The 17,053-nt window shown below is 44.8% G+C and overlaps 1 protein-coding gene across 4 annotated transcripts in view; it reads left to right on the forward strand.

Annotated features, from left to right (window-relative positions):
• The window catches only part of LOC135906157 (large proline-rich protein BAG6), a 231,625-nt gene that overhangs the window by 45,496 nt on the left and 169,076 nt on the right, over window positions 1-17,053 (forward strand). For 3 of the 4 annotated variants that reach the window (XM_065437392.1, XM_065437391.1, XM_065437394.2), the window contains exon 8: window positions 1,075-1,185. The exons of the other annotated variant lie outside the window; for it this stretch is intronic. In XM_065437392.1, coding sequence (XP_065293464.1) covers window positions 1,075-1,185 — 111 coding nt within the window. The remainder of the gene's footprint in view (window positions 1-1,074; window positions 1,186-17,053) is intronic. 4 annotated transcript variants of the gene reach the window in all.

Raw genomic sequence — 17,053 nt, forward strand, 5'->3', positions numbered from 1 at the left:
ACGGCTTTTTACTTGAAATTTCAGTTGCTTTTGCAGTACGTAGCGGTGTAATGCTTTGCAGGCATGATCGTTAGTGCACATTGTATATACTGCACTTGTCAGTTCAAAGTGGCCAGACCTCTGAGGGGCCCTTTAATTTGAAGATACCGTATTTATTTGAATATATGAGGTTTTTTTCCCGGAGCCCTTAGCCTCGACATCACCTCCCACCTTATATGTAGGGCTGATTGATTGTTAGTTTCAATATATCAGATGAATTGCCACATTTCCAGCACTTCAGATTTTAGATGGCAGCGCAAGTCATAGCACCTAATAGACCTTGGCAGGTGAGGTGGTACCATACTGAGAGTACGAAAAATTTAACAGTAAAGGCAGGGTGCAGGTTATATGCGCATTATGCCTTATGTGCTGCTTTACAGCAGTGCATGCTGCATGCCATAAAGCCACACATAAGGCGAAATTCACAGTTGGTTGAAGTCTCACCTCAAGACGAAATTCACTAATAACCCGCACCGATTATTCCCGGGGCTATCGATTACATTCAATATTTCAGGCTATCCCCACCAAGTTTGATTAATCATTTGGCTACTCTATACCGCTTTATATTAGTGTGCATACTAGTTATTTTTCTCAGGTCCCCCGACTGCACAGTTATCTTCTAATCGTGACCACCTCATAATTGAATAAATACAATATTTATCCAGTCCTTTGAGGCTCTACTGTACTGTAAATTTTGCTGGACACTAGGTAGATATAACCTTTGAAAAAAAAAAAAACTTGAAGCTTTCTGGGGTGATTGTTGGTGGTATAGTGTGTAAACCAGTTTAGTCATTTACAAGCAATTTACAAGCAATCCACATTACGAAGTTTTCCTGGGTATTTGCTGTTGTGACCACTTTGGAGAGGCAAAAGTTGCCTTGTAAAAAAATTAAAGTTTAATTTTCAGTTCATTGGTTGTTTCTTTCCAGGTGTGATTTTTTATTTAATCCATAAGGTTTACTTCTCTAGACTGAAGATCTGGTAGCTAAATTTCCGGGGTGTTTATGCTATTTGGGCTGTATGTTCGGCTTGCAGAACCAAGGTCAGCAGACTACACCAGCCCCTGATGTTGAAGGAATGGATCTTGGAGAACGAGTTGAAGTGGATGTACAAATGGTTGACACCAACGGGAATGATACGGCACCAGTAACTGCACTTTTCTCCTCCATTACATTGTAGCTTTCATAGTACCTTGCGCATAACGGCAACTCTTGAGTTGTTGTATTGTAATAAAAGGGACTGTAGGCATTTACAGTGCTAGTAACAGAGGGAACACATACTTGTTATTCCTTTGAGACTAGTTTTCACAGCTAAGCTGGCTTCTTGAGCTTAAGTAGCTGTTAATGCATAATAAATAGGCACATGTTAACGACAGCCTGCCAACTTTTATATTAAGCTAAACAGTAGTCGCTGCCTGAGTGCCGATTAATTTTGCGATTAACGGGTGGGACACAAGAGAGATGAAAACTGAAGTTGCTGTTCAATTGTTTTGTAATTGAGCATAATTCAAAATGGGAATGATTTACTTACAAGTTTGAATAGTATATGCATAAATGTGTTCATTTTTCTTTCTGCACAGGAAAAGGCATATAAGTTACTTTACTCATTATGCATGTTAAGAGAAAAAGGAGCACTTGCAACTGTCAAAGTGGGTTTTGAGAGAACAGTGGAATGCTTTTCACATTTTCCCTAAAAATGTATTAAAGATCATTACTGTAGAATTAGAAGTACTGAAGCTGGGCGAATTGGTATTCCATACTGACAAGGAGTATAATATGAGCTGCGCTCATATTATGTTTTTTTTTTTCTCGTCTCTTGTTGTTTGCTCTATATTTTCTTCAGTAGAATCTTGCTAATTGGAACTTAGAGGGACGGACCACAGAGAAATACATTCCAAGAGAAGTTTCATTTACTGAGAATACTGTGTAGAGGGTGTAGCATTATGTCATACACCCTCTTAGAACTGTTGCTACAAGTGTTAAGCATCAACAAGCTACTGCAGCAGCTAGTGTTTAAGAGAACAAAAGTACAAGGTACTTTAGCACATCATTCACAATATCGTTTCTGGAACTAGTAAGTCGCCAACCTAAAATTCGGTCTCAACGTGAACCGCCTAAATGTCTGAATAGACCCACCGTAGCGGCCGCATTTTGATGAAGGCGAAATGCGAAAACACCTATGTACTTAGATTTAGGTGCATGTTAAAGAACCTTAGGTGGTCCAAATTTTTGGAGTCCCCCACTATGGCATGCCTCATAATCAGATCGTGGTTTTCGCATGTAAAACACCATAATTTAATTTTTAAAATTTTGAATGTCCAAATAAATAGGAAACTTGAAGTAACGAATTTACCAGAAAGTAAGAGTGTCATTTCTTAAGTATCGCCCTCCAAAAAAATCACCGTTGATTACATTACACCCTAATGTGAAATTTGTGTGGAGCTCTATATGTGCTTTCATTTCGCGATATATTGGCTGGCGCAGACACTCTTTCGTGCAGCATGTTGCAAATGGAGCATAGTGTGGTGCGACTGCCTTGCTAATGGGGAGGTTGCGAGAGGCAGCACATGGGTGACGTGTGAGTGTGATTCACAGCAGCCATCGCAGACAGGCCTCCGCTCATGTAGCGCTTTGTTTCAGTATATGGTATCAGTTGCATCATCGGAGAACAGACAACGCAAGATACTCTGGCGCCATCTTGTAGCCATCGTCGCCGCAGAGCCTGTCTTGTATGGCACTGTGCTTTTCTTCTCACGCGTTCACCATACCCTCCTCCGCTTTCGTCCTTGCACTCCCTCCCCTATCGCCATCTTTCATTCTCCGCTGTGCTCTGTGTTCCCTCTTTGATCCTTTGCTGTGCTTGTTTGCCTCGTTATGCCAAGGATGGTGAGGGCCGCCGACGCTAGCTGCAGGAACAGGCGCCTAAGATCTTTGCTTTAAAAAAGAAAAGGGCTTGTCAAATGTATTGCTGTGCACACATATGCTTGCATGTGACTTGGTCAATCTATACTTCAACCATTGTTATGCTGTCGCTACAAATGTGGTCAGTGCATGAGCCAGGTCTCCGTTCCCACTCAACTTGAACAGAAGTTGGCCATGCTTCAGTATTTCTTTTCAAGTCATTTTCTGATACAGTTAAACCTTGATATAATGAAGTCGGTAAAATCGGCAATTCACTTTGTTATGTCGGAATATCATTGTGTTGAAATTTGACATTATATGCAAGTAAATACAGTGGCTGTTCAATTTTTCTTACACGAGAAGGGACTGCAGAATTTTCTGAATTACCGGTTGGAGTACTGGTGGCACAAGTACAATCGAAAAAAGCAAATTTGAATGAAAAAAACTATTCCTTTTGATGAATTTGGGAGCCGGCGACAAATGATATTGCTTCATGCCACATCACCGATATCTTCACATTGGCGCTACGAATTAAGTGAAGCCAGCCAGGCTTCCGCATGTAATCCACCCAAGCGGCTGGTCGCGTCACCCACACTGGGACGATGCTATCATTAAAAGCGCCATTAGCAGAGAGTGAATGCTTCATCTGCCTCTTGCGCCAATGGTTCACCGAAACTCGATATTACGCAACCTGAAATACTAAAAACGCGCAGGAAGATAGCTTACATGATGCGACGCCGTTTTACCACGCTGTTTTGCCATGCCGTTTTGCCATGCCCACTCTTTGCACATGCGACAGATTACCTCTAAAGCAGGGTGTGCAGCTGCGTATGCGCTCAGCTGTGCTTACAGCCATGTGCAGCTATGGCCAAAATGCCCCCCTCCCCTCACACACACACAGCTTGTTTCTGTTACTGTGAAGTCGCTTCCCTCCTCTCTTTCTTTTTGCTCGCGCGGGAGGGCAGCACTACCGAAGCCACCATCTTTCTTGTCTCACTCTCACACACTTTCACTCGCAGCTAAAGCACACAGCACACGGTGCCCGATAGGATCTTATTGCAGTTGATCTTTATACGGAACATAATGCAGCTCCACTTCAGTGGTCACTCTTGTCACGCAGCAGTGTGTGATTTGAGAGGTGCTTTTGTGAACAGCAGCTTGTAATTCAATCCTTTGACCATTCCATTTATTCTCTCGGTATTAGTTTGTGGCGGCAGTGAAATTTCGTTATATTGAAATCGCATACAAGCGCACTTCGTTATATTGAGGTTCCTAATACACGGTGTTCTATTGACAAGAGGTTAAAAAAAGTTAAATACCGTAAAAACCCGCATATAGTACGAGGTTTTTTTCCTGTTATTAGCGTCCCAAATTTCCGCCTCGTACTATATGCGGATCCGGACAAAAATTTCAAAGCTCGGCTCGACGTTTTGGTTTCGTTATTGCTCTGTGGCTACAACTTGGCTTTGTTATTGCTGCCTGGCTACGGCTTGCCTTCGCTATTGCAGCGTGGCTACGGCATCGTTTCTTTCTTTGTTGAGTGCGGACCTTGGCAGTTCACGTGTTAACCGCGCTTCGCGAAGTGCATCGTTTTTCAGTGAAGGAGCACGATGTCGGGGGCACGGAAGCAGTACTCGGCAGCTTTCAAGCGAAATGTGATTTTAGCGGCAGGGGAAATCGGCAACAGTGCGGCCGGGAGGCAGTTTGGCGTCACCGAGGGAAGCATCCGCGGATGGCGACGGCAAAAAGAAGCTTTTTTCAAGTGCAGCGGAATGCGAAGAAGCTTTCCCGGCCTGAAGAATGGGACATTCCCGGAAATTGAACTCAAACTGACGGAATTCGTCCAAGAACAGCGAGCCGCGCATCTTGCTGTGAGCGTGAAGCTCATGTAGGCAAAAGCTAGGGAGCTTGCAAGAGAAAAAGGCCTAACGAGCTCCACCTTCAAAGCAAGCAAGCATTGGATTTATCGGTATATGTGCCGTGCAGGTTTTTCATTGCGCCGGAGAACTTCAATTTCACAAAAGCTGCCGGAATCGTTTGAAGAGTTGCTGGTGGCTTTCCAGCGCCACATTATTTCGTTGTGCAAGTTGAAGAACTTTCAGCTAGGGCAAATCGGCAATGCTGACCAAACACCAGTTTATCTGGACATGCCATCGCCCCTCACCGTGCACGAAAAGGGCTCGAAACAAGTTTGTGTCCGGTCCACTGGGAACGAGAAGACGCGTGTTACCGTCATGTTGTCATGCACGGCAGACGGCCGCAAGCTCCCGCCCTATGTCGTCTTCAAGCGCAAGACAATGCCGAAAGGTGAGCTGCCGAAAAATGTCATCGTTAAATGCCATGAGAAAGGGTGGATGAATGAGAGTCTTGTGCTCGACTGGATAAAGTCCGTTTGGTGTAGGCGGCCCAGTGCACTGTTGTCGTTCCCGTCCATCCTCGTGCTGGACGCGTTTCGTGGCCGTTTGGCCGACTCGGTGAAGAAGCTGTTGCGTGATTGTAATACTGAACTCGTCGTTACCCTGGGTGGGATGACGTCTCAGCTGCAGCCTCTAGATGTTTACGTCGACAAGCCTTTCAAGGACGCGGTGAAGCGGTGCTACGCAGAGTGGATGCGGTCAGGTGAACCTGCAGTGACGCCGACTGGGCGGCTGAAGCGGGCATCGCCAGCCATGCTGTGCAAGTGGATCGTGGACGCATGGGCGAGCATCCCAGAAAACCTTGTGCGTCGCGCTTTCAAGAAGTGCGGGATCTCGAACGCGCTCGATGGCACCGAGGACAAGTACCTCTGGGAGGATATGTCAGACAAGGAATTGTCCGATGAAAGCGCAGTGGAGGAAGACAGTGAATGAAGTGCTGAGTCCGATTTAAATAAATGTTTTCCCCGAGTTTCTCTCACTCGTATTATAAGCGAGTAAAACTTTTTTTTTTTCCATTTCTCGTCCCAGAAATTTCACCTCGTATTATATTCGGGTTCGTATTATACGCGGGTTTTTACGGTACTTTGGAATATTGAGAATTTCATTATATTGAAGTTCGTTATATGGAGGTTTAATACCTAGCATCGAATGACATTATTTGGTTGCTACAAAGCGATATGTAATATCATTAGAATCGAATTACTTCTGCAGTCGAATGAGTACGAGAAACTCAAAGCGAATGTATACTTTACTCCCAGAGACAAGGCAAAATATGACATTGAGCATTCGTAATTTCAGAAGCACTCATGTAAAGAGGTAATTAATTATGTGTGGTTTAAGGAACCTATCATTTTAACTAGAGAAAAGCTATAGGGCCGGCTGTCACAAAATGTTTTTACTCTCCACCTCAGTGGTGTCTGGCGGCCTTCGCTTTGCTAGTCGGCCATGCTGTAAACCATAGAGTTTCATAGAATAATTATTAGAAGGAACTCTGGCACTAGTGTTTACGGGAGCTGCAATGGGAGCGGTTGAACCAGCGTGGGGATTATGGGAAGTACATGGATTTGCCTAAACATCGTCCTTCTGGCTTCAAACAGCTTCGTCACTTTGTAAACTCTTCATTTTCAGCAATATACTGCGTAATAAATAAATGAATAAACATTATTACAATTGTCCGACAGCATGATTCGAACATGGGAACTCTAGCACAGAAGCCTAATGTTGAAACCATTACACCAGACACATGCATCGACAAGTGATGTGAAATGTCGTTACAAATTTATTGCGGGCATGCCAGTGCCTTGAGACACTTGGCGCGTTTCGATTTGGCCACCTGGACAAGCCCAATCGCTGCAATTAATAGCAATTGTGCGTGTTCGCGACGTCTTCTGCACTTTAAAGAGCATAGATTGCGCTGAAATTTACGACAATAAGATTTATATACAGTAAAAGCTCGTTAATTCGGACTTCTACGGACCGTAAGCTTTGTTCGAATTATCGAGTGGACAACAAAAACAATAAATGCACCACTTTCATCAACATACCTTTACTGCGCAAAGTAATCGAGGATGCTCGTCTGCTTTCGTGCAGAAACCCGCGCTGATACTTTTTTTTCAAAGTCCTTCCAGGCGCTGCTTGGCAGCACGCTGTCTGCAGTGTCCCAACAAAATTATTCCAACACAGCGAGGGCCTCCGCGGCTTCCTTCACCGTGCGGAGGGGCCGAGGCTGCTCCTCTTCCTCCTCAGAATCTTCGCCGTGCAGCACGTCCCTGACAATTTCTTCATCGGTAAGAGAGCCGGCTGTAACAACGCCATCATCAATGCCGACGTAATCAGCGAGTGTCACCGCATCCGGCAGAACTCCTCGAAATCCTCGCAGTCATCTCCATTGTCGTCTAGCGATACTTCGGCCACTGCATCATCGCCAGGCTCATGCACAACGAAGCCACTGTGTCTAAAACATTTGGCGACGACGTGTGCGGGCGTGTTGTGCCAAACGTAGGTAGGAATGTTGACCGTGCTCAAAAGATTCATGTCATACTGCTTGCCGACTTCATGGCACAGGAGCATACGTTCCAGCACGCGCCTGCAGTATTTCGTCTTGACATTCTGAATTATGCCTTGGTCCATCGGTTGGAGGGCCGATGTAGTGTTCGGCGGCAAGAAAACAACTTCTATGTTGTCCAGTCCGGTGATACTGTTATGCGCATTACAATTGTCCAGCGCTATTAACACTTTGCGGTTCTTTGCAGAAAACTGTCGGTCTAACTTCTGCATCCAGCCTCAAAAAATTTCCGACGTCATCCAGGCCTTTCTATTCGCTCGGTATTCCACTGGAAGAGCAGGCATGTTCTTAAAGCACCGAGGCTTTTGTGGCTTTCCAATGATGACAAGCAGCAAGCGCTCAGTTCCTGTCATGTTGGCGGCTAAAAGAATGGTGACGCGTTCCTTGCATCTTTTGCCGCCGATGCACGGATCTCCTTTCAAGGTCACAGTCTTGTCAAGCAAAGCCTTAAAGAAAAGTGCTGTTTCATCAGCGTTAAATATATCTTTGGATCATAGGCAGCGATGTGTTCGAGCAGCTGAGCGTTCTTCCAGTTGTTGGCAACGTCTTCGTTGACAGCACCTCTTTCACTGCACAGTCTTAAAAATGAGGCCATGTTGCTCTCTGAAGCGCACACACCACCCTTCCGATGCTTTGAATGTATCGATATGCATCATCAGTGCAAACCTCTCACTTGCGCCACGATGAGGGGTCCACTCAATGGCAGGTTTGCATTACGTGAGTCGACCACCTAGCGAAGCAAAGCCTTCCTACTCTGGATGAGCTGCTGTTCGCAGATGCTTTCGTGACGCTCGGAACTTCTTGCTTTCGAACGCCTGAAGAATCTGTTCTTCATTTTTCACATACGTGCTCAAGGTACTTCTCTTCACGTCATACTTCTTCATGGCTTCTTGTCGAGAGAGCCTGTCCTTCAGGGCCCGCAAAATTTCCACCTTGGTAGCCAAGTTCTTGGCCTCGTATTTCGGCCGCTTCGCCGGCATTGCCATCGGCGGGGAATGCAGTCACACGGGCGCACAACAGAAAAGCACCAATAAAGTTCAATAACTGAGCCGAGCTAAATCCAGTGGTCCTCGGCAAAACAGCGTGCAAGGATGTAGCGTACTGACAGCAACAAAGCGATAAAATGGCCCTGTCGATAATGCCGACACATGCAAAAACAAGGAAAAGCCAAGTTTATTACTTGATGTCAATGACGATGGTGCGTTTGGGTATCACTTTTGTGCCGCGTTTGCCGTATTTTCGTTTTCGAGCCTAGGTGGCTGCCCGAAATCATCCGAATTATCCGAGGTGGGCTGGAATCCATCCGAATTAACGAGAGTTTCTTCCCATAGACTCCTATATATATTTGTAGGGACCAGGCGCGAAGGTCGAATTATCCGATTTTCCGAATTAACGGAAGTCGAATGAACGAGCTTTCACTACCGTAATATACAAAGCCACAAGAACGTCTGAATCCACAGACATGAAGATCAGACAAATCCATGTGCTTTCCATTATTCCCATGGTGAGTCAACGACTATAGCACCAGAGTTCCCTGTAGTATATTGTAGAAAACTCTATGCTGTAAACTATTGGGCGCCTCTATGCATGCGTTTTCGGCATCTCGAATGGCACCTGCTTCTATTTAATGATTGAGCCTCTTCCTCAGATCAGTATGCATTGCTCGCAATGCAAAGCAAGCATCAACTAACCACTTCACCTACTGCAACTGAGCGTTGTTGTTCAGCACTGCCATGTCAGTCATGTTGTTTGTCTGCAATTTATCGGCTATGGCTACTAAGCTGCCGAGTTGTTTTGCCTTATAGTGGCCAGACATTCTGGAATTAGAAGTTTTATATGCGTGTTATTTCAGTGGAGCGATGCCCCATATTTATATTAAAATAGATTGATTTTGCAGACATTCTACACAATGCTTATTCTGTTGTTCTCACCAATTTTTTTTTTGCAATGATCGCCTTTGATATCATGACCAAATAACAATTTTTCCTGGGTAGCACCACCACGGGTCGAATGGAATTAGTTGCATCAAATGTCATTCGAATCTAATGACATTAGAATGTCTAGTGTGACAGGGGTATTAGTGTACGTCCTTTGCTTCAGTGCTACCCTTGTCAGCGCAGGTGTCAAGATAGGAGTTTGGGCAGATGGGTTTGCACAACGCTTACCCTACGAGCGGCGGTCAGGAGAGTGCATGACACTCCCCCACTTTGCAATGCACAAAGGCACTATGGCAGGGTTCATAGACACTCTGACATGGCGCAGAGAAGGCTTCGGAATGGGATTGCCGACAAATATGGGTTTATTAACCGAACATACAACATAGTATGACAGTCGCGGTGCTTATGGTCAAAGGCTCACCGCAAGACCAAGTATGCGCACCCACTGTGCTAGGTCTAACCAGGTAGCAATTCATCAAGCGTGAGAACGAGAAGTTATGGGAGCAAAAGGTCCCATGCAACCAACAACTTGTTGCTGGGCTGTGAGCATCTGCCATTGCAATAAAGCACTCGGTGGAAGAGAGTTCGGGTGGAGCGGGCGCCCAGGGCCACCACTCGGGAGCTATGCGATATGCTCGCACGGTGACTCTACACTTGGAGGCAGAAGCATGGTTTGCACAGGAAATTAGCTCCAACGCACTAGCCAATTAGCTCCAATGCGCTAGCCAGGGGTGGTGGTTCCCGGAAATCTAGCTGAGCACCGTGTGCGAGCTGGGGGATGAGGCATGGGAAGGCACCTTGATCCCCACAAGTTCGCGCTTTTTGAAGCTGTGTGAGGATTCTGAGTGCCTAAAATTCATAACAGCAGCCAGAGAAGTAACCCAAGACCAGTAAAGGAGAGCACTGCATATGTGGCACAGTGGTTCGCGCATGACTAACTTCAAATGTAGCTTTGACAACTTTATGACTTGGCTTGGGTTATCCCATGGTTTAGGCACAGGGTTCTATTTGGGGGGTGTTATTCTGGACACTCAAATTCCACCATGTTGATGTTTTGAGCCAATGAGAGATGGCGTAGCCTTCATGTTAACCAATCAAGTGGCAAGATGAATTTGTCAGTGTCCAGAATAGCACCCCTGGACACTGTCAAATGTTGCCTTGGGAAATATTGGCAATATAAGCCAATCGGAGAAGCTGTAGCCGCTATGTGAGCCAATCAGGCTTCTCACTTGCTGGAATCATGTAGAACTCGAGTACCTCTCTGACCTGCTCTTGTGCATCTTCATGTTGTTGGTAAGGCATGTGTTGTTGCACATGCACAATGTTCTAACATTGATGAAGAATGTGCTTCAGTAATGGACAGGCCCTGTAGATACATCTGAACATCTGCCTTAAAGGACTTGGCAGGTTGATTACTTGAATTTCTTGCTGGTGACACAGTGCTGTTTGCTAGCAGGAAAATATGGCCTTTAAAGTAATGTAAGCTGTTATAACGAGTGCGAGCTCCTCTTACTGATGCACCTGGGCAACTGCATCTGGCCATGGGTGACTTTCCGAGGTTTACACTGCATCCATATTTCACTGCATATTTCCAGGAGCTTGCATCACCTTCTAAAGGGCTACTTATTCTTCTAATTTAAACACTGCAATTAGTACTAGCCTTATGCTATAGGTTTGGCAGGATTGCTTATTTGGCCTCTACTATCCATTTGTAACAAATTTTACGATATGACATTTTATCACAGTTGGCCTCTAAGGTGGCGTTCAAGGGTGCTATTTTTTTTTCAGTATGACCTGCCCATTGAAGAATTAAAAGTATTGTCACGTATTAGTGAGGGGTGAAGAAAGCAGCAAAACTGTGCGTGATGAAACTAGCATTGTATTGGGTAAATCTGTGCACTCAAAGACGGGCTATACTCAAAGAACAACAGCGACGAACACAGTCAGCGATCATCGAAAATCTGATCTGGGGGTCAAGCGCGTCGGCTTTTATGCATGAGTCATCGAAAATTCCAGAGTAATCGCTGGTGCCTGCATGTCTTTGAGAAAGTACTAGACAATTCGCGTCACTCATTCAATCAGATCACAAAAGGTTTAGTGACATCAGACAACGGGTAGAAACATTAACGTTTGAGACACTTCTGATACATGCAGGCGTGTCCTGCGCCAAACAATAATGTTTAACATTGTTTAGCCGGTGGAAAGCTAGCACCGGTGAAAGATAAACAAGTACACGCACCAATACCGTCCTCTTAAAAAGCATCGTCCTGATCCTGCAAACAAACACAAAAGCGAAAAACAAACGCCCATAATAAAGAGACAACAAAATAACAGAGTTCAAGAGCAGGCATAATAGGGCTTAAGATGCACCATGTGGACCACTTCAGATTGTGCGCGGCGCCATTGTTATTGCGAAATGCTGTCTGGCGGGACCTTATCAGTCCTGAGATGACAAGAATTGCAACTTTCCTACATATTTTGTGCGAAATAGAAACAGGATTTGCCAATTCATCCAGTAAGTAAAAAGCATGTGGACGTAGTAAGCATTTTTTTAGTGTATCCTTGATACCCTCACTAACTCGACATTTGGTTAATTCTAAAATTTTTTCGGTCTCGTGAAATTTGAATTAATGAGGTCTTACTGTACAGTGAAATCTCGTTACTATGAACACCACATAAACTTTTCAGATTGATGAACTTTTCAGAAATCCCCAGCTACCTTCTTGTGGTTTCAATGTAAACATGTTTAATTACTACAAACTTCATAATACTGAACTTTTCAGGATAACAGTCGTTATTCAGTTTCCGTGTCATGTTGATGCCTCAGTACTACGAACTTATATTCTGAAATCTGGGGATTCTCAGATTTCCATGCATCTTTCACAGCAGCTGAAACAGTATACTAGCAGCAGAGGACAAGGTGCAGAAAGCAAACGCCGTGATGCACGGGTTTGGAAAACGTGAGACAGCGCTCAATAATAATAATAAAAAAAAGTGTGAATTCTTAAAACTATTCCAGAGGCGACAACACATCATGTTTTGCAAGCGCATGCTCTGTCCGGGCAATTGTTGCCTAGCAATGGAGGCGTCTCTTCTTTCGCCCTTTTCTCTGTGCACACCTGTTTCTTTCGTGCTTCTTTCTGCGGCAGTACTACGCCATGCACATGGAGAAATATAACCTCCGTTTTGAGGGGATGCCACACGGTCGCACTTTGCACTTTCTCGAAGGTGTCTTTTATACATGCTTGTGCTTTGGAATAGTTCAGGTGTCTGCCTCCAGTGAGACAGTTGGGGTGTCCACGCAAAGAAGGTGAAAACAAACAAACAAGAAACATTGTGCTTTGGAGGTGACATAAAGCTTACTTTTTGTGAGTTTTGTCAGCATCAGCGTCTGCTTTGTGCACGTTGTGCTCCAGAATCTATGGACAACAGCAACAACGCGGGCCGAGAGCCAACAGTGACGTTTTCGTGGATGGCTCAAATTGTGACAACTTGTGAACTGGTGGGTTGAAAAGCGGAAGGGTTAATTTCGGGGCTTTCACTGTAATGATCTTTCAGAATAACGAACAATTTTCAAAGCTCCTACGGGATTTGTTATATCGAGATTTCACTGTATTTTGCACAAATGCAGTGTGGACTCAATTCTCATCTCGGGACTGATTAGCACTTGCAATGAGGAAGGCCTTGCGACTTCCATCGCAATGTGGCCATGGCGTGCATCTTCCCTCGTGACATGCTTTTAACTACTGCGCACATGTCCCGATTTTTTTTTTTTGCCAGTGAGGTAGTTGCCAACTGCTCGTCCGTCCATAGCGATATAGCCAGCCCTCTTCATGTTTGTGACATTGTGCATGCAGCCATAGGCCTGAGTCACAACGAAACTTCTGTTTTCCGCAACTGCGGTGAATTAAACAGTGACTGCTATCGATGCGATCGTGGATGTTGACCACCACACAATTCTTGCGGTATGTGGTCGATGCGTGCATAGAGTCAAAACAAAACTACTGCTTGCCGCAATTGCTGCGGGTAAAACTGCAGTCACTGTCAACGCTGTCATGGACAGAGACTACTGTATTTATTCAAATGTCACAGGACTGCGATGGTAACGAAAGGGTGTACTTTCCAGTCACACGAAATAAAAGAAATAAAACCACAAATGTACTATGAGACGAACGGAAGATGATATGGTACCTTTATTCAAGAAATCAGAATTCGGAAACAAGTTCTCTTCGCTTATTGTCGTCCGAGGTGGAGAGAGCTTTCCTTGGGCGATTCCTTTTGTTGATAGTTTCACTTTGGCGAAATTTCGCATCACTCAGCACCGAAAGTATCCCCGAAAAGTGCCTTTAGTGCTCTGCCAAGCTTGTTATCAGTGTCAGGAGCACTATTGCCTCAGCACTTCAAAGGGTTCAGTGCTGAGGCAAGCTGTCTCATGAAAGCGAAACTATCTCCGTAAATGATAGTGCAAAATCATGTCATCTTCCAGCTTGTTTGAGATTGAGGTTATGATAACTGAAATGGAAGCTTTCTATCTGTAAAATTTCTTTAGAAGGAAATTGTTAGTCCTAGTGGCTATCGTGCTTGTGCAGCGGCTCTTACAAACCGCCATGTGGCACTGTGGAGCGCAGTAGCAATGCAAAGCTGAGGTCCACTCCCGGCCGCCTTCTTGCGCAAAGCTACACTCTCTACACCGCCACCAGCATGTGGTCCTGCTCAAACGACATTTAGTACACCCTGCAGATAAGAACTATGACCTTTAGAACGCACTGGATATCTTCATATCTGAGCGCAACAGGGACGAAACGGTTCGGAGTAGAAAACGAAACCTGCTGGCGGATACCTATTGACGTTCTGGGGCTGTTTGACACACTTTCACCCTCAGTGCTGAAATCCGATGAATCAAAATCATCTTCCGAGTCTATGCTGCTACTACCATCAAAAAAGTTTGACGGAGACTAATTTGAATTCGTCTGTGTACAATGTTTGTGAAGGGCATCTGCACGCGATGTCAACATCATGTCGGAAGCTACAAGCACTCGCCACGCCCAACTGAAACGCGTTTTTAAAAATCCCCCTTGCAGTGTCGAAAAGAAACACGAAAGCAAAACTAGAAAAATAGTTCTTTTATGCGCTGGATGATGCTAGCTGCCGGAAAGCGCTCCAAGCGTGGCAAAATTTGAAGTTGAAGCCATCGGTAACAGACTATCGATAGGTATAGGCGCGGACAGAAAAGTGTTAAGAGGCCGCACAACCATTTCATTCAGGGATGGTTCCAGGCCGCTACGAGGTCCACAGAGCCCTTCTAATGGGCCTGCATTTAAAGAGGGCCTCCTGCTGGTGCTGCCATCTGCGAATCGTTGACGTTGAATCGCGGAGCTGTGGCGAAGTCTCCCTCCTTCTCAGCCATGACAATTGCTTGTCTCTTGAAGCGATCGTCATATCGAATTTGCTACATTACCATAACGTTACAAATAAGTGGAGTCAGAGCACGAAATACCACAGGGTACTGCAGCAGCATAACCATAAACCAGTCACAAGTACAATGTGAATGATGTCGATTCCAACACAGAACACTTGACTCTGGTCGACTTGTCTATGGATTAAATTGAGACGTAAAGGTGCTGGTTGCCAACGTAAAGCTAAACACTGTGGAATTTAGGATATTTGTTTTAAAATTGCAAATTTCATTGTTATTTGAATGTAACATGAGGGTTGAGTTCAAGTGACGAAAATCATGAAAAAAACTGCATTACAGTCAAGAAAAATTTGGTATGCATTTATGAAGGCACGTGGCCAACATGGTGTGATGCGCTGGGGTAAACCCCAAAATAAAGGCAAAAACAGGAATAACGCATTTCAGCATTCCAGTTGTTTATGTACGATTTCTGCTAATGACTATGGTGATACGGACTCCTCCGCTTCATTTCGGTTGGACACTAGCACAGCTTTTGCTTTATTGTGGCACTTGCCGAGCTTCACGAGTTTTCCTAATTAACCGGTGTACGTCCAAATACGTCTGACTGAATGGGTTTAATTTCAGTAAATAATGCATGTACCTGCTAGGGCCAGAGGATGAGTCAGAATTATCAAATTTTCGGAATTAACGAAGGTCGACTTAAGAAGCTTTTACTGTATACTGGCTTATCTGTTGCTGCATTATCATTGAGGAATTTTAAAGATAGTAGACTATCATTGTCAACCTTGATAAAATATAAATAAAAGAAATGTCAGGGTATCTGAACTTCCCACCATTTTATTCACCAAAGCAACTTGCAATTGTATCTCTCCTACCATTTGTACTGCAGTCAAACCCTCCCCTGTCATTGGTACTACAGTCAAACCTCGATATAATGTACCTCTATTTAACGAAATTCACGAAATTCACGATGTAACGAACTATTCTAATTTCTCGATCCTAGTTGCATTGAAAACCGTGTATTTCTTTTGTAATTTAAGCAATTTTGTGACTCGGTTTTGATTTAATGAAACTTTCGGCCATTTCAAGCATGTACGAGGAGCCTGTATGGCTAGTAATTCTAAAAACTATAAAAATGTCGGCCCAGGCAAAAGTACCTTCAAGCGACCTTCTGCGTGAAAATTTTGCGCTGGAAAACTGCCATCGAAGCGCGCGCCCAGACGCTGCAGGCAGGAAACACCACAGTGCCATTTGTCGCATTGGTAAACAACTCACGGAGGCCGCAGGGTGCACGGCAGCTCGCAGCTCCAGGAGAAACACGAGACCTGACTATTCTTTCTGCGCAAGAGGGATGGGGAGTGAGTGGACACGCGTTAACGCGCTCAAGCACGCATGGGGAGGAGGGGGCAGGAACCTATCTGCCATTTCCTGGTGCATGCGTCTCCTCCTCGCGTGCGTCTGATCCTGGCCCTTTTGGAGGTAATCTCTCCGCAGAAAATGCAAAGGGCGAGCTGAAATAGTTGGTGCCTTCATGCACATTTTGTTGTTCCTGTGCATCTAGTGTTGACGGTCGCATAATCTCAAGTTTCCGAGACATGGTGCGAAGTGCTTGCTTTTGTTGTGACTGCAAGTTCGGGATCATCGAGTTAGATCTGTTAATGTTTATCGGTGTCATGCATGCCCAGGCAAAGCCAGAAACCTTACTTCATGTAGTTGTCTTTTTGCTATCGCCATTAATGCTCCGCTGTCTGGCAAAACGGCGACTTTGATTTTTGCTCGGGACGAATATCCGTACCTTTCTACATTTTCATTTTTCATTTGTAAACGCGCACTGCGGGCACTAAGCACAGTCAGCTATGGCGTCCAAGATTCACGGCGCCGCTCGACGCAACACACGCAAATCTTGGACTCCGTGAGGCACGTTGATGCATTGCTCTCGGCATGATCTGCACTGCACACACTAGTGCTCATAACTGTACTATCATGACCCGACCTTCTTGCAATTTGTTTAAGTGCTCACTAATAAGATACTCTCCACCAGAAATGCTGTGGGAGTTCGAGAAGTTGTTTTTAATGCACAAACTTTAAAACCTCGAATTAACGAAATTTGCGATTTAACTAAGATTTTTTGCTGCAACTACAACGTCATTATATCGAGGTTCGACTGTAAATACATTTTTGTTTTTAATCAACATTGGCCTTGATGGAAGCACTAGCTCAGCTGTGGCTAATCCAGTCCTGCTTGAACGTGTCCACCTATCATAACTTTCCCTGTCGTG

This window comes from Dermacentor albipictus, chromosome 1 (assembly GCF_038994185.2).
Source record: "Dermacentor albipictus isolate Rhodes 1998 colony chromosome 1, USDA_Dalb.pri_finalv2, whole genome shotgun sequence".
Classification (NCBI taxonomy): Eukaryota; Metazoa; Arthropoda; class Arachnida; order Ixodida; family Ixodidae; genus Dermacentor; species Dermacentor albipictus.